This window comes from Magallana gigas, chromosome 2 (genome assembly GCF_963853765.1).
Source record: "Magallana gigas chromosome 2, xbMagGiga1.1, whole genome shotgun sequence".
Taxonomy (NCBI): domain Eukaryota; kingdom Metazoa; phylum Mollusca; class Bivalvia; order Ostreida; family Ostreidae; genus Magallana; species Magallana gigas.
In genome coordinates, this window is record NC_088854.1 from 24,328,196 (window position 1) to 24,348,791 (window position 20,596).

Here is a 20,596-nt window from a genome sequence, read left to right on the forward strand (position 1 = left end):
AACATGCAGAACATTATCAAAACATCACCGTTTTTCTGTGTCTGGAGGAAAACAATCCTCAGAAAAAGTTACCTGGACTTTTCGAAGTGTTCTTGTCATCTGCATAGTTACAGAAAAATCAGAAGGTGTATAGACAAGAACCAAGCACAGCTGAATAATAAGGAAACATCTCTTACCTATTCAATCATACAAACACTCCAGAAACAGTTTTGTTCAGGTAAATTGAAAGTACCTAGTAAAAATATGCTTTGTATATATAGTCATAACACCATAATAAAGAAAATGATAATAAAAGTAGAGCAATTGCAGTGTCTTTTGATAAAGACAGTCTATGTTTTCTTGTACTCTCCATGCAACTATATATAATTATTTATATATTGAGAAGTATGTTTACATGGATCTTTATATCAATATTTTCAAGTCTGCATTTCCTGATTATGAATTCATTCATGTATCCATGTACATAAATTCTGTCAATGACACTACCGGTACACGGTAGTAAATGATCTTAACCAGATATACATGTATGTAGAATCTTAGGAATCAAGTCAATTAAGTCGTACCCAACCCGACTCGCACCCAAACCAACTCGTACTCAAATGGTCAGGTCGTACCCAAAACTATGTGGTTCACTCAAACCCAATTATTTGAGTATGACTTCACTAGTCAACTCGTACCCAAGGGGAAAAATATATTTATACTACGAAAATAAAATACAATAGTTTTCATTCATATGTTATATTTTTTATTTCATACCGGTATGTTTTATTTAACTTTAAATGAACTTTGCCTGTTGCCTAATCCATTTGATTACTCAAAAAAATATGTTTTAATTATAAAACAATATCTAATATAGTGATTTACTAACCATTTTCTTGCAGGTAACACACCTCTCTCGAACCATGTTGATCTTCCAAAAGTGATGAAAATCTGTGTTAATTTCTTCTTAATTATGAGCAGCATGTTTATTTTGTGCTGACAAACTCATTGGTTGATCGGTTGAACGGAATCACATAAAGCAATTAATTTTGATTTAAATTTTAAATTAAAATTTTAATTGATGATAGTTAACCTTCTCATAATCATTCTTTGATCCATCCGCATTCAAGTACAGAACTACAGTATACTAGATTTTTATAACAAATTCTTTTAAATTTGTTATACAATTCGCATATTAATGTTATCGATAATATACAAAACATAACAACATACAAATAAAAGCCATTCATTTTATTTTCTTATACCGTAATAAATATTGATCTGCCCGTATTCAAATACACTGAGATCTAGGGATGTTTGTATATATATAAATCTGTTAAATAAAACATAAATAAAAAACATAACATATGAATGAAAACTATTGTATTTTATTTTCTTAGTATAAAAATATTTTTTCCCCGTGGGTACGAGTTGACTAGTGAAGTCATACTCAAATATTTGGATACAAGTGAACCACATAGTTTTAAGTACGACCTGACCATTTGAGTACGAGTTGGTTTGGGTGCGAGTCGGGTTGGGTACGACTTGACTGTAATTCGAATCTTATTGTTATCAAATGATGCTAAATGAATTTAGGTTGTTGATGTTGACATATATCACTTACATGTATAAATAAATAACAATGAAAAGTAATTCTATATTTTTCAAAATAGCATATTCCACATCCACTACATCTGATCCACCTGACAAAAAAGGTCAAAATGCCAAAGTTAATGAATTTGAATCATCTCAAGAGGACACCCCTGACTTTGCAAGTGTTGAATCAAAACAGGAGGGGCTTTTGGATGAGGAGATTGAGGATTTTTATCGTGAGGATGAGGTGGTAGAAGAGGAGGTGTCTGATTGGGTACCACCTATTAGCCTCACAAGTAAGCACACTTTAAGTCAAATCATCAACAGAATCTAAAATGAAATCTTTTTTTTTTCAAAATCATAGAATTAAACCAATATAGTGCATGCATATATGTATCACATGAAAGCCAATGTTTTCAAATTACTTGCAAATTTTAATGTTTTAATGAGGTTATTTTTCACACAGCAATTTAAAAGGAAGGATAAATACATGTAGTACAGTGGGCTTGTTGGAAAGCATATATGTTCATGTATACATGCAAGATCTTAATGCTTATTGCATATTAACTTGTTTTTTTGACACTAGTACTGGTAGTTTTAACAAGGTTGTTTTGGAATGAAATATTTATCTTTTAAAATATTGGATTAAATTTTCTTGTGCAACATACAATCATGTTTAATATATATGTTTCATGGTATTTGTCATGTTAACAGGAGGTAAAACTGGAGTCTATGAGCTGGAGGAGCTATTGACTGTTCTTAGAGAGGAGAATGCCCAGGATATCTGTGTAATAAACATACCCCCAGAAGTCAACCTGACTGAACACATGATCATAGTCAGTGCCATCTCTCTCCGACATTTACGGGCCATCATGTCCACTGTCAACAATATTGTAAGTACCGGCCGGTACCAATCTTAAGTATCTGTGCCATTTCATTTTTAGTAGCCATGCAGCGAGCTAGGAAAACACTATGATAGAAGCTTATCCTACAGAAATTTAGTACGTTTGTGCAAAAACTTGACTCTATCCATCCTTACAACAAAATTAATAACATTGTTTTAACAACAAAAACCAAAAACAATGTTTCAAATAGTGTGCCTTGATGATGTACATTGCAATTTTAAATGATGGAAAATGTACTAGCTTTATTTTATGTAAGAAACGTTGGTTTACTCTATAACCCGTTATATTGTAGTATAAACAGAAGAAGCACAATTCTGACCCTTTTCTTCTGATCTCTGGACAAGATGACCCCAAATCAGAATGGCTGGCAGTAGATTTAGGTATGATATTGGAATAATAAATAATATTTCCATCAATTTATCAATTCATGTTGGAACTCAAATTATAAACCTTTTCCCAATATATACATCTATGTATTAGGTAAGCTTGATTTTAAAGAGATGATGATAATGTGAGAGCGAGAAGTACTGTGTTAAGTCAGTATTATTTGTTTTGCAGGAAATGCTTTTTTACACGTGATGATGCCACAAACTCGCCAGAGGTACGATATAGAGGGATTATGGTTGTCTGGTGATGCATTGACAGATAGGGATCTGGAAGACGAGGCAGATTTTGTTGGAGATTTCGATTGGGTCAAAGATCTCCAACTCAACAGAGGAGGTGCCAAGTCAGTGAAGGATTCTTCCTCAGAGAGTCCAAGTGCAAAACCATCCAGCAAGACAGCTAACACAGAAGAGGATATTGAGTGGATTAAGTAAAGGGAATCGCATTGATGAAGACTGTGTGAAAATGTGAGCTCAGTGGTTGTGCATGGACTATTCGAGTAGAAGACAAGCAGTACATGGAAATGGAAAGCGGTGGCCGGTGGTTAATACTTTGTTTTACATTTAAATAATATGGTATTTTAAAACACATTGGTACCTGAATTGTCATAAAGTGTACATGTGGATATTTATGTATCAAATTGCTTATTACCTGTTTGCAAAGATATTTGTGATTGATTTTACATATAGGGCGAATTTATTGATCAAAAACTAGTTTTGGTTTTAATTCGGTTTTGCAAACTTTTCATTTATTTGCAAAACTGGTTTAGAACTAGTTTTAAACTAAAACTAGTTTTTGTATTTATTGGCTTTAAACTGAAACAAGTTTCCAGGAAACCTAAAACCATCTTCGAGTGCGGTTTCGGGGGTTTTAAATCCTTTCAAGATGGCGGAGAGGTGTTCGAGAGAGAGAGTTGTTGATACTCAAGTGTGGCACATGTATCAAAGAATGAACTTAGCGAAGCATATGGGTATCGTTCTAACGTTAAACATATGTGTCTCAAAGGATCTATGATAGTACATACATGTATAGTACTGACCAAAATAATAATGTGGAAGAGACCGATTCCATTAATACAAACACTGATAATTACCCTTTGCAATTGACAACAGGCAAACAAAAAAAATATCCAAAGTGGTTGATGAAAAAAAGGAATTCATTGAAAGATCTGCTCATAACATTTTTTTAGTACACATTATAATGCTTGTATAAGTTCGCCTGTCTATCTCATTGATGGCCATTTAACTACGGCTCTTTGAAATCAACAAGATTTGTCTGGCTTGTGAGCTAAGACCACGTAATTAGTAGATATTTCACTTGAAACCAGTGTCATTTTTAACTTGTTTCAAACGCCTTGGGTGAATCAAATTATCTCTATTGATATACGTGTAGAAAAATGAATATTGATATACTTTTTGGGAGTTGATTTTAATCAACTCTCCTATGCAGTTACTCTGGCAAACTGAAAGTGAAACAGTGTTTGGACCTAAGCACAAATCATCACCGCTGACAAGACTTAGTTCTTGAAAATAATAGAAAAATTCGATGTGATGTATACTGAAGCATTGTTTTTCAAGAAAATTTATCTATAAACACTTTGAAAATAGTCAGATTTTATATAATACGACCAATGTAGATATTTTTGTAGTATCATGTATTCTTACGAGTTTAATATAGTCTCGTTCAAACAAACGCTCGGCTGTCTCCGTAAATCTCCGACAGAGAGGCTCTCTTGCTTGTCGGAGATTAACGGAGACAGCTGAACATCTGGTTGAACGAGACTAGAGTTCGATACCAATAGTGTTTGGATCCATACAATTTTTAGAATTGCGATTACTGATACATAGTTTGAAGTCTATCTTAAAGTATTACACAACATGATTCATGAAGGGTTTCTCAAAATTCTTGTTGGAAAAGTCTGAAAATTCATATTATAAAAATGTGCCTAATTTAAATACAGACTAGAAACTGATTGCAACGCAAGATAAGTTGATTTTGAAAGAAATGATAATCGATAAAATCAACTCCTGTCAGTACTTCAGTACTTTGATTCATAGCAGCATTCACTTTTGCAAAATATTGAAATGGTGTTAAAAGCAAATTTTGCAATGGGTTCGCAGAATAACCTAACATGTGGGTATTGCCAGGAAAAAAATTGTGTACACAATTTTAATAAAGACTTTCATGCAAATGCAGATGAGTTCAAAAATTGTTTTCTTTAAATTTCTAGAACAAATCCAGTAGATATGCGAGTGCAATGGGAACCATTTTTCTAAACTAACTTTCCATTTAGTGCTAAACCTTCAAACCACCCAACTGGTTTCAAACAGATATGAAACTATTATCAAACCATAAACCTAAACTCGAACTAGTTTGTGGTCAATAAATTCGCCCATAATTTTGATGCCATCAAGCATTTGTACAAATAAACTACTGGTAATAAAAAAGACATCAAAACTCAATTATTATTAAATGAGTAAAATATTTTTCTTCTTTGAGAGAACCATGTAAAGTGTAGGGGGACTTGGGGTTAATAATTTATACATATACAATGAAACACACTGATAGCGAAGTGCCAGGGACAGGCGATTTTGCTTTGTTTGCTTTGTTAAAACAAAAATCGTTACATCCATCAAGTTTACAATATGTAATGAAGTCAGGGGAACAAAAATCACTTCACTGTACATGTAATTGTCAATTCATTATAATCGTGTTCGCTATAACAGTGTTTTATTGTACTCACAGAGAGGAGTTAATGATTGAAATAGAATGCTTTACTTACAGTAGCCAAAGAGAGTGTTCCTGCTCACCTATGTACATGATATATGATGTGTGGATATAACCACACAAGGAAATGCATCTGGGTTTTTTTTCACATGTATCTTTTGATCTCTGTCCCACCATTTTGGAGGAAATATCATTTCCTTTCTATTTATCTTTTATGACCTCATGGTCTTTTAAAGTGGATTCTGTACACAAAAATCCTTGCCAAAACAATATGAATTGAAAAAAACCCAAATTACCTACCACTAAAATGTACTGATTGAAGCCAAAGTGTGCAAGTAAATCCTAAGTGAGCACTTTAATTAATTGACAGAACAAAAATCCAATTCTCAAAATGTACTAAAGAGAATTGAAAATTAAAAATAAAAAGATGACATGCAACATCCTGAGTTTTATTTTCCACAAACAGGGTTGCATTTTAAACAGGCACTTAAGACCAAATTCATAAATTCTAATTCTTCATCTGCCACCAAATGCTTCATTAATAAATGACATATAAATGTCTGAATAAGATTGAGATCATTAGTGATAAATATTTTTTGCACAAGTTTCACCCATAGATCATATATCCTACAACACTGAAAATCATTTAATGACTTTGTCATAAGTTATTTTGTAAAACTCAGTTTTGATTATATATCGATAATGTGCGATGCATCGTAGTTTGTATTCTGTGAACTTATTTAAACTCTTCCCTGAAACCACTACACTAATCACAACTTCATTTTGTGTGATTATGGAAACATAAAATGTAACTAGACAACATCTCAAAGGACCCCATTTAATTTAAATCATGAACAATAGGATGAAAAGAATTTCAGAGAATTTTGCTTTGATCTTAACCTACAACTTAGAAATTTTATATATGTCATAGAACCAGAGACATAAATAACAGAGATTGAAAACTGATCGAAATCTCGCAGTCCCTACTGTAAAGTACATAAAAGAAAATATGTATAACGGGACCCTTTTTGTACTTCGAGAGATCAAGAACTTCGAAAGATCGGAGTTCGAGAGATCAAAAGTAAATTTGCTTAGTTATATAGAGAAAAAATTCGGGACCGTGAGTTCACTTCGAGAGATCAAGAACTTCGAAAGAACGAAGTTCGAGCCATCGAGTTTCACCTGTATTCCCAGTTTAAATCAGTATATCTTTCTAATAAACAATTACCGGGTATATCAAATTATAAACAGCTTAACTCTATTTACCAAAACTTTAAAAATATTTATATATTTTCATGAGTTTGTGTCTTGCAAACAATTTTGAAATAGAAGTTTTCGGAGGCAGTTGGCTTACCGTTATTTATGTCTCTGATAGAACTAATTCATTTTTGTCCAATCTGAGCAAGATTAAGCAAATGGGAAATAACCTACGGTCTAAAACTGATTATAAAGAGATCTGCTATGACCTTGGTTTAAGTTCACTGCACACCATTACCCAAAAAAGCTGTTTAATTATATAGGGCTAAGTGGAGGGTATATAATTATGCTCTTAAAAAAATTATATTTGTGTGATCCAATATGACCTTAACACTTGACCTACAAACATCATTCAAAATCATTACACCTTTGATCAAAGGCACCCTGTAGGTGAAGTATGAGCCAGATTAAAGCAAAGGGAGAGAAGATATGCTTCTGACAAGGATTTTTCGTATAATTTTATGACCTTCACATTTGACCTTGAAAATTGGCTCAAGGTCACTACCCACTATTTACTCAAAAGCTGTTTATGTGAAGTATGACTCTAATAGGGTTAAATAAAAAGTTTATATGCTCTGAAAAAAGGATTTTTGCGTGATCCGATATCACCTTGACCTGCAAACTTCATTCAAGGTAACTGCACCTTTAACAATAGACACTCTATGAGTGTAGTATAAGCCAGATTGGACCAATGGAAGAGAAGATATGCCCATGACAACTGTTTTATACATTATTTTTCTATGACCTTAACCTTCGACCTAGAAAAAAGGTTTAGTTCACTGCACACACTTTACCCAAAATTAAAGCACTATGAAGGTGAAATATGAGTCAGATTGGGCCAATGGGAGAAAAGATATGCTCCAAACAAGCAATCTCGGATGGATAGACAGATGGATCACTATAGGGGCCTGCAGAGTGGGGCCCTAATAAAATAGATTAAGAGTTAGGGTTGGGCTAGAGTGATCAAATACTACTAGAGAAAATGAACAATTCTTTATGAGGGCTGCTTGGATAGTCATTGCCATTTTTAGACTATATTGATTTCCAAAAGAAGAGCTTTGTATAAAAAATATTGAAACTAAAATAAATTAAATTCTTATTTACTAATTAAAGTTTACACATGTAGCTTAAAGATCATCTCTGAAAATTTAGGACATCTTAAGGCTTATTTTGTTGACTACCCAGACTTCTTAAAATCCTCTATAATCCTAGGGATCTAACAGGCCAATTAATTACATAAATACAGAACGATTCTCATGCTGGGCCATTTTCAAATACTTAAATTCACAACTGCGTGTTTTGGTTTGGTTTGGTTTGGCTGGTGTTTTTTTTTTTTAAATCAAATGCATGTAGTTATAAAGCCTTTTTACTAGTAAACATTTGAAAATTATAAACTTAAATCTTTACTATTGAGGCTAATATACATGAACATGTAGTAGTTCAGAAAACAATAAATTTAAAACCATTGTTTCAATTTTTTTTAATTCAACCATTCCTTTTGTATAGAAAAAACCCATTGGGTCAGATAAAGGTATGAATTAACAGCATCACATGATTCTAATGCAAGTGTAATAAAGATACACATAATTCATATATCAAATGAAAAATCTTTAGGGGATGAATATGATAGCACTTTGAAAATAATTCAATTATCCGATAACTCTTTATGAAATGAATCTGAGAGCACTTTAGTGTTCAGTCTGTCACCTTCTACGATCTCTCTCCCTACTACGAACACTACCCTCTCTTTGAGGACGGTCTCTCTTACTTTCGAGTCTGTTGTCATGATCAAGCGATCCTCTTCGCTTTTTGACAGAATCTTTTAAATTCTCACTCTCAGAGTCTGAATGCTTCCTCTTCCTTGGGGGTGAGGAAGAGGAAGAAGAGCTGTCACTTGAGGAATCACTAGAACTGCTGGAGCTGGAATCACTTGAGGAGTCGCTGTCTTCACTGGAGGAATCCACACTCTGCCTGCTGCTCCCTTTATTTCTTCTGCTCTTTTCATCTTCATCCTCCCTGCGATTTCTTTTCCTCTCTTCCTCATCATTAGGAATCATCTTCCTTCTATCTTCTTCATATCTCTTCTTCTTTTCTGATCCTTTGTCTTCTTCCCTGCTCCTGCCATTTCTACTGACTTCTCTGTCTCCTCTTCGCAGCATTTTTTCTTCTCTATCATCTTCTTCATAACCCCTCCTTGATCTATCCTGGCTGTTGCTGTAATTCCTTCTATCTTCATCTTCATGTCTCCTATTCCTCTCTGATTCTCTATCTTGTTGATACCTATCATCTCTTGAATCTTCCTTTCTCTGCCTCTCTCTACTTTGTCTAACTGCAGGACTTGTATTGCGATCTCTGCTCCTGTCAGGAGTGCGCTGCTTATTTCTACTCCTGTCTCTACTGCTCTGCCTATTTCTACTCCTCTCTCTTTCTCTCTCTATACTTCTCTTTAAGTACCCATTTTCTCTTTGATCTCTTTCTCTCCTGTTGCCTTCCTCTTTAGTTTGACGTTTTTCATAAGCATCTTCATCAGAGTTATCTGCATATCTTCCATTACGTTGGTCCTCTCCTCTTCTTGATCTTCCTTTGGATGACCTGTTGTAATTCTCCTCTTCATACATATCTTTCCTCCTCTCTCCTCTTCTGTCACTGTATTTTTCAGTGTCTCTTTCATCTTCACTATCTTCTCTATCTTTACGTCTACTATTCCTGTCTTCTCTGTCTCTTCTTCTTTCACCGTCTTCTTGAGAGTACCTGTCATTGTATCTATCTGACTTGTATGCATCTCGCTGTGTTCTCTCAATTTCTGGACTCTCCTGTCTACCATCTCTTCGTGATGACCTATAATTCCCTGGACTTTCTTCATCTGCTCTCCCTTTGGATCTGGCATTATAAGGACTTTTGTCAGGCACTCTTCTTTTTGACTGTGGTTCTTCAGGACTTCCATTGCGACCTCTCCTTTTTGATTTTTGATTTTCAAAACTGTCCTCATGCCCTCTTCTTTGCTGTCTAACATTTTCTTCACTGTTCTTGCGCCCCCTTCTTTTAGGTGGTGGAACATTTTCTGGGCTATTCTCCCGTCCCTTTCTTTTTGGAGGTCGGACATTTTCTGGACTGTCGTCTCTGTCCCTTCTCCTAGGTTTTGCATTTTCTGGACTCTCCTCACGTCCCCTTCTTTTGGATCTTAAACTTTCTGGGCTATCCTTTCTGCCTTTCCTCTTTTCTTTTTCCCGTATATCTCCATTAGGATACCCTTTTCTTAATTTTTTTCCATCTCTACCTTCATTCACATTGGAGGATTTCTGTTTCTTTTTCCTTCTGGGGGCCTCATCTTCTGAAGAACTATCTGTAATACATTATAAAACAACCATGATAAAACATAAATGATGAGAAAACACAGCAACAGAAAAAAAAGAGTTTTGTAACCATAAAATTACTGGGTACCTCATCCAATTTTTTACCAATTTCAATTATCATCATGTAGAGAGGAAAGTAATTGCTCATGGCTTCTTACCTGAGGAGCTATCAGATGATGAACTGCTACTGTCTGATGACGATGAAGATGATGAATCATCAGAGGATGATGATGAAGAACTCTCCGACTCTTCTGCTTGCTGTTGAGCTACCTGTTTCTTCACATTTTTCAAATGCTCTCGAAGATCATCTCTGCAAAGAAAATCAATTTCCATGAAAAAGGGTGTGCTGTTTTATTATTTTAACACTAAAGTTCAAAGAAACATAGCTGTATTACAATAAATTATTTTAACACTAAAGTTCAAAGAAACAAAGCTGTATTACAATATCAGGTATCATTGAGTTTGCTGTTTTTATATCTTAACATTCACGTATCTGCTGTCTCAATTTAATTTGAGACATTAATTTAATTTAAAAGGTCTACATACTAAGTCTATTTCTCTTTGGATGGTTAAATGGACATTGTGCCAAAACTAAACTGTTTAGATCAAACAGGTCAATCTCTGTAACTTACGTCAGTCCACCGAGACCAATGGTGGTGAAGAAGTTGATGGAGAATCTGGTGTTTTTGGGGTTGTCTCTGGGCAAAAGTCCTTCAAAGTATGGCTGGAGGGTTCTATAATCATGAGATATAAATTACAGACTCATAAATGACATAAAGATAAAATATGTAAAATGAAACAAGTGTTTCCATTTTAAATTTCCATATGCAGTGTATAAAAATCTTAAATCCATTACAATACATGTACATGCATATCATTCGATGTTATGGTCATCTTATTTTTCAAATGAAACTTACGGATCTTTGAGTCTGTCGTTGAGTTTGGGGAGACCGAGATACTCGGATAACTCCTGGAACAAGACTTTGATGAAGATTCTACTTGCAGATGTTGTATCATCTTCATTGAGTTTAATGACCTCCAGAACCTGAACAAAACAAAAGCCTTCTTTAACACTTCACAGATTCAAGCAAATACAGTTAAGTCTATCCCCCAAAAAAGAGATTGGAGATTTACTGAAATTCTTTAGTAGTAGTACAATTAAAGTCTTTCACAAAATGTAATTATACAGCAAGTACTGGTACATTTGTACAATTCCATTGCACTTATAAATTCCGAACAGAAGTTGACACTTTCTTTTTTAAAAAAGGGCGAGTTACCTCCCATGAGATGGCGTCAGTATGAAGTAGATGAGAGAAGAACTTGGCGACATTCCTGAGTTTGTTGGTCTCCAGTCTGTGGATCGTTTCGTACTGTTCTCTGAACATGTTCTGGAATGGCTCTATGTACTTCTTGTCAATCATACAAAACCTCTGAAAAACAAGCAGTACTTCACTATTTAAGAAATTTTAATATTTTTTGTATTAATTTCTATATTTACATGTAGAAGATTTGAAAATCAAAGTAAACATGTAGAATAACTAAACATGGAGATTTCTGGAGACATGGCAGTGCCCACATCTGAATTACCTGTGCAAGTAGCCCAAAAAACTTCTCATATGTTCTCTGCTGTGCACAACAATCCAGAATCATGTTGCATAACTCAATCTGAAAAAAGACATCAGTACATCACTTTTCTTTAAAAAAAAAAAAAACTAATACAAAAAATTATCAGCTCATTGCACCATTGTTTTTAGTATTGTTTTCAGGTAAATGTTATGCCTAAGTAAAATCATTCAATTTAATGTAGTAAGACATTTTCTAACCTCTTGCCCTGGCTTTAGTTCCAACCTCAGAAGTTTGTGAGCACACTCCTCAAAGTCCAGGGCACTCTGGATAGTTAAGTAGATGGTCCTCCTCAGAGCGATCAGGTTCGTCTCCGTCTGATCAATGATGGTCTGCTTTTCTCCCTCTGTAAAACCAGTACCACAAAAACACTTGTTTAAGAACAAATCTTTTACATTTGTCATTTCCAGTCTTACAATGAATCTTTGACAGAGCAGGTTATCACTTTCAACATAAAAAAATTATTTGAAGTTCTAAAGAAAATTCTTTTTCTAACTTTTTTTATGAACTTTTGACAACATAAAATTTCCTACAGACTCAACTATAAAAAGTAATCAATGCCTTGTATTCATGTGCTTTTGCTCTAAAAAATTTAATTATATACAGCCTTCAAGGTTTTAGAACAATTCCCCTCTTGGTTTACTCTGATACTGACCTTCACCTTCTCCCTCTTCACTTTCACTATCACTTTCAGATCCTGACCCACTTCCTGACTCCTCATCAGAACTTCCTTCATCAAGGATCTCTGTAAAATAGAATCAGCAATGATCAAATGTTTTACACTACCAACTTCTGATTGTCTTTACACCATTTACATCATGCATAAGTCTCTATCACAAACCTCTTTTCAGTTCCTTGTACTTTTCCTCATTGGCCTGATACTCAGGATCAACCTTAAACACATCTGAAAAAAGGAATTATACAAGATATTAACACACCTTTAGAAAAAGTGATTTTAAGTGTAAATTGGTTCACACGCTAAGGAGAACTAAGTTTTAACAGTCACAGGTGTATTCTTACTGAGGATATCATCTGTTGTGCCCTCATCCTCTAATGTCAGGAGGTGTGTAAACTGGTCCTCTTCAGTAATAAGGTCCAATTCCTCAATGACCGACTGATGGTCCTTGAAGCCGTCCTTACGAATGGCGAACATGACCTCCACCATATACTGCACCCTGATGTCGATCTTTCCTTCATGCAAGACATTTCTCAGTCTCTCAAAAATAGCTACAATAAAAAAACATCAGTATACAAAACATTAAAGATGTATTATGCATTGCTTTGGAAGAAAATTCCAACACGAAAGCTCTATGCTCACCAAGCTAATACTTAATGCCATAAAAAATAAAAGACAAGGTATTCAAAAACTATTGCCATATTCCTCCTAGTCTTTGGAGGTTTTTACCTGTGACTCCCCGGGGTGTAACCTCGGTCAGTTTCTGCCCAGACTCCTTCAAAAAGCCCACCGCTACCTCTACTGAGTCATCTGTCGGGGTCTCCAGTAACAGGGTCAGGATCTCCAATGCCAAAACCTCATGGGCCTTAAACCAAAGTCTCACACTTATGAATGCTAATTTTCATGGCATGTATTATCTCCTAATGAAGGAATTTTCTTGGCATGTATATACAAAATTGTAACTAAATGAAAGTCATTTAACAGGTAATCAGAAATTTTGTTTCTTTCTGATATTCACTGTAGATAAACTTTTAAGAATAATCAAATAAGAGGAAAGACTATTTACATACAATTCATATTTTCTATAACTAACTTACAACTTGTTGGTTCACAAGATGGGCAATAAACTGAGTGGAGGAGAGACAGAGCGTCTTATCATTTCTCTTGAATCCACGACGGAACTGAATAACTAAACGTCGCAGGATCAACTCCCCAATTTGCGGAAACTGTTCATAGATCACACAATAGAAATAAATGCAAACGTAAAAACATAAGAAGAAAAATCAATTTTTAATTTTGAAACTGCTTTATGGCAAATATGTAAATTTACAATTTAAAAAGATGCTGGATAAATAAATATTTCTTCAAATCATAAATCATTATGCATCAAAATAATAATTCCAAATCAAAAGGTCATTTCATAATAGCTGCAATCACAAAATTTTTTTACAAATAGAGTAAAAATTTCAATACATGTAATTATATAAAACAAGACAGATGTGTACACTTAATCTTGTGGTAACTCTGTATGTACCTTTGTGTTAACCACAGCCACCAGGGCGGCGTACACGTGTGTAAAGGTGGGCGAGGCTGTCTGGGCCTGAATGACTGAGCGCGCCACCAACCCTCTGAAAGTAAACATCATAATATAACACTTCAGATTTAATGATAACTTCAAAACATCACATCATAGGAACAATACTTCCTCACTATTTTTATACTTATATTAAACACTCAACTTACCTTCCCCTAACAATGTTTTCCTGAAACAGTTCCTGGACCACAAACTGGAGATTAGACACATTGACTTTGTTGATCAGACCATTAATACTTTTCTTCAGGGCTTCCCAGGCAATTCTCTGATAGGCCTCACTGAATCAAAATCAAAAATACCACTTTTAAAACAAGACATCTGCATGTGCTTAATTTCTCCAAATTAAATGCTGCATATACTAGTAGAGGTATTTGTTATTATCCTTCCATTATATTTTTTTCAATCTTATTTTCTAAGAAACAAGACAATCTGTGATGTAATGATAGTAACTAAGCTAGACAATTACAGACATTCTGCCAAACTTTCTCTTTACACAACCTGTGGTGACGCTCACCTGGACTTATCAGTGATGCTGGCCTGCATGGCCCTCAGTCTGGCAGGGGGGATGTATGCCCCTCCTGTGCGAGTGGTCAGGGCCAATACCTCCTCCTCTTTTGTTTTCCTTGGTGCTCTTTCTTTTTTGTCTCCTTCCCCTGTATCACCTCCAGCATCTCTACAAATAAGAATTACGAGTAAAATACATGTAACTGGTTCATCTTTAATAATATCAGTCACAGTTTTTCTTAAATCATTTTTATCTGGAATTCATAGATTTACATTCAGCAAACATTCTTTTTTTTTTTTTGTGAAGAGAAATTCACTACACGTTAAACGTTTATCTTTTGTGCATTGCTTAGCATTTTCATCACTCCCTTTCCCATCAAAAACTATCATAGCCAAATTATATTTCACAAAACAAACAGCTTATCTGGGTATAAACAAATTCTAAACAGAAATACTAATTTCACTTCTACAGAAAATGGAAATTTGCACAGAAATGCGTACTTGTCAATCTGCCTGCTGTCCCTCTGTTTGCGCCTATCCTGGGCGGGGGACCTCCGTCGCTCTTCTCTCTCTCTATCCAATGACTTCCTCCTTCTGTCGTCCCTTCGTCTATCAGGTGATCGCCTGCCATCTCGCCTATCATCCCTGTAGCGCTCTGTCATAAAAAGAGAAGTCTTCATTTAACGTACTTAACTTGATTTTGATATAAGATTGTTAAAAATATACATGAGAAGGTGGATAGATATGAACAATAATAAGCAATGGATGTTTCAAAGTCAGAGAATTGGTATCATTCTTACCATTTCGCCTATTTCTGTCTGGACTGTATCTACGACGTCGGTCGTCTCTCTCGTCTGGAGATCCACGTCTTCCTCCACGCCGTCGATATCTGTCTTCTTCCTCCATTTTCCTCTAAAATAATATTTACATATTTCTTTATTATGTTTACATATCCAAAGCAGGACACAACTACAAATTCATTCGAGTTATTACCACCTTGTGAATGTGAAGGTGTTATTTTAATCAATGAAAATTTTATGAAATTTTGATTCAGAATAACAATCCTTCATTTTTCATCTATGACATTTTTTTTCTACTTTGATTGAGCAATAGTCCAATCAAATTATGATTTTTAAATTACAAAAAATACTTGTTATCAAAAGTGCATCCTTTTAGTTTCAAATAATAAAAACTGACAATCACAAAAAAAAAATTTCATTCTTATCTATTTCTGTGGAATCATCAAATTTCGTGGGAGCGATTGCTGAAATTTTATAGGTTTATGGGGACGTAATTTCGAGTATTATCTTACACCCACAAAAAGAAATATGACTTTATAACCCGAATTTATTAATTCATGGAGGATATTAATTCGCGTATGACAGTTACCCATGAGTTCCACGAAGCTTGAGCCACCACGAACTCTAATGATTCCACAGTATACCCTTTAAGAGAGTTTCTTATCCCAGAGTTGATGCAAGAAAAAGGGTCATGGGAAAATAATCCAAATTTCAATAATTATTTAAAGTTGATAAAAAAAGGATATAAATGAAAAGGCTCTTCCTAAACATAACAGAAACAAAAACATCTTTCCTCCATTATCTGAGCATGCATGCAAAACAAAACAAAATGTAAACCAAAACAACACATAAAAGGCAAGGGCTAGAGGAATCTTATAATTTATGCTCAATTTCATATCAACAAGCTAGGAATGCATGAGACTGTTTCTCTGTATACCATAAACAACACATTGATTTGTGTTTAAATGATTAAACTTCAGGAACATTTATTGAACATTTAGATCAATCCAACACCTGTACATGCAATACACAGACCCTAAAATTTATATGCAGATATATGCCAAAACTGATTTAAAATTTTCCTACGTAACACAACTGTAGAAGTATTTTGCCGAGTGCATAATGAGATGGAATAGTGTCCGTCTGTAATAGGTAAATGAAGAAAACTGTTACACTCAGCTCACCCACCAAATGTAGTTGTAAAATTGATAAGTAGCAATTAGTAGCTGATTTTGAATTAGAAATATCATTTTAGGTCTGATAGATATAGATATAAGTACACAAAAAACTGTATACAGGAAAATATTTGCCCCTGTTTTATTTTCACACCTTTTGCCCTCATTGTCTGTGGGCGAATTTACTTAACTACTTACTTATCCTCTCCATGCCCCGGAGGAGGCATGAGGCCTTGGTGGGCAAATTTATGACTGGGCAAATTTTAATTCCTTAACTATATCTCTCGTTAAATGCAACTTTGTCTGAATGAATTGAAGAAGGGGTGAAACGGTTTGCAACTGAAGAAGGGCGAAAATAACGGGCGAAAATAACCCTGTATACAGTAATAAATTATCAAGAAACTTTCCAAAAAATATGAATTATTCATCAAATATTATAATGTTAATGGCTAAATAATGGAGGAATTTCAATGTAAGCTAATTTTCATTGCTTGGTATAAAGGCATAACACAGCAACCTTTTCTACAAACGCATAAAAATAAAGACAGAGATGCAATAAGAAACAATAAAAAGAATTGTTTTGATACAAACCTTGACAGCACTTTTCAGTTTCTTTTCATTGTCAGAGTCGGTGCATTCCCCACTCTCTGGCTCACTCTCAAAGTTTCTCATGTCATGTTTTTTTTTCCGACTCTTCCTGTCCACATCTGATTCAGACCCCCCACTCTCTTCTTGGTACTTTGACATATCATATCTGTCCCCTCTGGGTGGGGTGTGGCTCGGTGACCTGGAATCTCCCTCAGATGGAGGCCTTCCTTCAGGAGATGCATCTATTGGCCTTATTTCCTCGCTCCTTGAGGGTTGGCTGGTATCTGGTGATCTCTCCTGTCTGTCTCTCTCCTCAGGATTATTGGGAGGACTTGATGATGGTGATCTTGCTTGTTTTTCTTCCCTCTCATTCAGCTGCCGTGGAGGACTAGATGAAGGAGATCTAGCAACATGCTTCTCAGGTTTTTTTCTTTCCTTCTGAGAGCTTCTTGAAGAAGGCCTTTCATCAGGACGGCGTGGACTGGAGGAAGGTTGTCTCTCTTTTCCACGCTGAGATGATGAGCGAGATGTGGATCGTCTGGATGAAGAATGCCGAGATGTGTTGTGTTCACTCCTGGAGCTTGCCCTTGATCCTGCAGGAGATGATATCTGTTTTATACTTGGAGATCTGGATTGCCGTTTTATACGAGAGCTTGACTGAGACCTGGATCTTTCATTATCTGAATTTCTTCCCTTTTTCTTAGACTCATCATCTGAGCTGGAATCTTGTCTTCTTTTTGAAGATGAGGACTTAACTCCACTGTCATCTAAACGTGAGGACTGCCTACTTCTATCATCCCCAGATCCCGACTGCTTTGGCTTATTTTTGTTCTTTTTTGTGTCTCCTGCAGAGCTGCTTGAGGATGAGCTTGAATCGCTATCTGATTCTGAGGAATCTGATGATGAACTGCCGCTGGAGCTACTCTCAGACTTTCTCCTCTTTCTTTGGTCTGACTCCTCCCTTCTATAAAATAATTAAAATTTATTTAAAAGATAGCGTTCATTTTCATACATATTATGCTTTTTGTTAAAAAATTGTGAAATGTTCTTAATCCAGGTAAAAGTTTATAAAAATTTGTGGGATTTTACAAGGTTTAACTAGACAACTTGTAAATGGTTTCCCGAATGGCCGACATGTGAAACATCCATATGGTGCTGATAGTTTTAAATCATTAAAAAACAAACACGCTCAGTCGAGTTACATAGACTTTAGTTTCTTAATTCAATTAAACAATAAATTGTCTGTAAAACTAATGTTTGTGCTCGGTCACTATGAATTGGAAAAGGTTTACTGAGGATAAATGGAACATAATCAACATGAACATGCTTTGTTTTGAATACCATTACCCCTGGATCAAAACATATATAATACACAAATATTTGCACAGATCTTACCTAGGCATATCAGAAACTAGTAAAGTGCTTCTCTGGTGTGTGTCAGACCTTGTACAATACAAAAGAAGCGATCAAATTTACAAAAAAATGCGTCTAACCGTCGCACAATCGTACGACACACAGACAGACGGAGATAATCAACAGAAAAAACCATTTTGTGCAGATATTAATTTCCCGGTTCTCTCAAAGGAGCTCTAGTCCCAAATATCATACGACGAAGTAATCTTCACAACAAGCGAACTTCAATTAGAATAGAACAAGAAAATATGTGAAATCAAAAACAAAAGAAATTTTAATTTTTATAATGGTTTTCAAATAAAATGAGAGAGAGAGAGAGAGAGAGAGAGAGAGAGAGAGAGAGAGAGAGAGAGAGAGAGAGAGAGAGAGAGAGAGAGAGAGAGAGAGAGAGAGAGAGCTTTTATGCGTTGATTGTCTAAAGGAGGGGGATCTTCAATCTTATTCACAGTAACATTTTTTTGTAAATAAATTTGCATCGCGCCAATCCTCTTCCCTTTCCGTAAAACAAACATTTTCCTTCGGACCCCCCCCCCCCCGGAAAAAAAATCTTGATCCGCGCTTGGAGTTTGATTATTTCAATCTTCTGAGTTTAAGGTCCAATGAAATATACAGTATTTTCATAATGAAAATGGTTACTTTGATATGGTTAACATGAAATTATAACGTCGATCGTGTTTATATGCATCGTACATGCAACGGATAGGCTTAGTACATCGTAAATGCATAATAAGGGACACGGACAATGAAAATACTTTTCACCTCCCACCCAACAAAATCGATAGTTTTCAAAAGTACTTTATTTTAAAAATATCGAAAGGAATATACAATGTAAAACCAGAGACATATTTATAACAATAATTTATTTATTTATTTAAAACTACAAACACATTACGAACTTTATAGAAAAACATTGTACAAGTTGCATGCGGTCACCGGTGCCGTAGCTGCAGAGTATAGTATAAATTCCCTTGACCAGGTAATATCGTTTGATCCTTCAATGCAGTCATCTTGTAATTCAACCAATCACCAACTAATCATCCACCCACACTATCGACACCCCGATCCCAAAAGGTCCTGAAAGGGACAAATGGAAACCAATGTTGCGACGCACTTTAAAAATTCAGCATTTTGAAAATTCTTTCAAAGTGCGTTAACTTTCGGACTAATTGAATCAACGAACTTTCAATCATATTTTTTCGAAGTGCGTTTTTGAGACCAAGTTAACGCACATTGAAAAAGAGGGTGTTGCAGTTCTAATGCTATTTTCCATAAAGGAGTTGCAGTAAAAATGGAAAAATCAAAACTGCTACCTGAAACAAAATTATTTACGTTTTGACTAACGTCAGAAAATGGGATTTCTGATAAATTTTCTAATTTATTGATAACATAATTATTGGTTACAATGTAAAACTAGTAATCTAATTTACCGTCTTTGAGAACGTGGGATGGGGGTAACAAAAGATACAGGTCATTTACCAGCACATCATTTAATTGATTACATGAAAAATGTCTCCCATCCCATTTATTTCCTTCCAAAACATATCATATTCAGCAACTTTGTGTAAACGTTTAAGAACGGAAAAAATAAATTCGCTTTGTTGTAAATAAAGTACAGTGATATTGAAAAAAAAAACGGGGCTGGCGAAACAATGGTATGTTGAAGAATCTGTTAGTGTTTCAACATAAACCCTCTTTATAAATTCTCATCAAATAAATCGCTTCATTACAGAAAGTTACATTGATAACCATTGAATTATTATAAACTAGAAATTAGGCACTAGGGTGTGGGGCTTTTTCCTCTCGCACTGATGTTCTAAAATATCGTATTTTTAACAACATGTTATGATAAACATAACTAACCAATCCTTTCTTCTTAATATGTTTGTTAATAAGTACATGCAATTGAAGCCAGTTGAAATATGTTCTACATTCATCTCATTTGCTCAAAATGTGTAATTTATTTTCGTTTCTGGCAAAGGCCAATATATCAGATCTGAAGTAATTAATTTGCTGCATACACAAAAA

General features: G+C 34.9%; 2 protein-coding genes across 2 annotated transcripts; one reads left to right on the plus strand and one right to left on the minus strand.

Moving 5' to 3' along the window:
• The first annotated feature begins 3 nt into the window (after nucleotides 1–3).
• Nucleotides 4–5,619, plus strand: LOC105321237 (uncharacterized). Its single transcript, XM_011419498.4, has 5 exons — nucleotides 4–217; nucleotides 1,653–1,868; nucleotides 2,287–2,465; nucleotides 2,770–2,857; nucleotides 3,036–5,619. The coding sequence occupies exons 1-5, from the start codon at nucleotides 4–6 to the stop codon at nucleotides 3,293–3,295; spliced, it is 957 nt and encodes a 318-aa protein (XP_011417800.3). The 3' UTR covers nucleotides 3,296–5,619.
• A 2,689-nt stretch (nucleotides 5,620–8,308) lies between these two features.
• Nucleotides 8,309–18,688, minus strand: LOC105321235 (pre-mRNA-splicing factor CWC22 homolog). The gene is made up of 19 exons (XM_011419494.4): nucleotides 18,554–18,688; nucleotides 17,162–18,122; nucleotides 15,396–15,507; nucleotides 15,097–15,250; nucleotides 14,606–14,764; nucleotides 14,241–14,369; nucleotides 14,032–14,125; nucleotides 13,595–13,723; nucleotides 13,227–13,362; nucleotides 12,842–13,048; nucleotides 12,663–12,725; nucleotides 12,477–12,566; nucleotides 12,022–12,167; nucleotides 11,786–11,863; nucleotides 11,476–11,628; nucleotides 11,116–11,243; nucleotides 10,831–10,932; nucleotides 10,357–10,508; nucleotides 8,309–10,188 (listed from the first exon to the last, which is right to left on the minus strand). Exons 1-19 carry the CDS (start codon nucleotides 18,559–18,561, stop codon nucleotides 8,549–8,551), a joined length of 4,641 nt encoding a protein of 1,546 aa, XP_011417796.3. The 5' UTR covers nucleotides 18,562–18,688; the 3' UTR covers nucleotides 8,309–8,548.
• Between the last annotated feature and the right edge of the window lie 1,908 nt (nucleotides 18,689–20,596).

Coding starts and splice junctions, on each gene's coding strand:
- LOC105321237 (XM_011419498.4), top strand. CDS start 4: ATGCAGAACATTATCAAAACATCACCGTTTTTCTGTGTCTGGAGGAAA. Junction 1,869..2,286: donor ACCACCTATTAGCCTCACAA/GTAAGCACACTT, acceptor TCATGTTAACAG/GAGGTAAAACTGGAGTCTAT. Junction 2,858..3,035: donor ATGGCTGGCAGTAGATTTAG/GTATGATATTGG, acceptor TTTGTTTTGCAG/GAAATGCTTTTTTACACGTG.
- LOC105321235 (XM_011419494.4), bottom strand. Junction 14,370..14,605: donor AGCATCACTGATAAGTCCAG/GTGAGCGTCACC, acceptor ATTTTGATTCAG/TGAGGCCTATCAGAGAATTG. Junction 14,126..14,240: donor GAAAACATTGTTAGGGGAAG/GTAAGTTGAGTG, acceptor GTTTACTTTCAG/AGGGTTGGTGGCGCGCTCAG.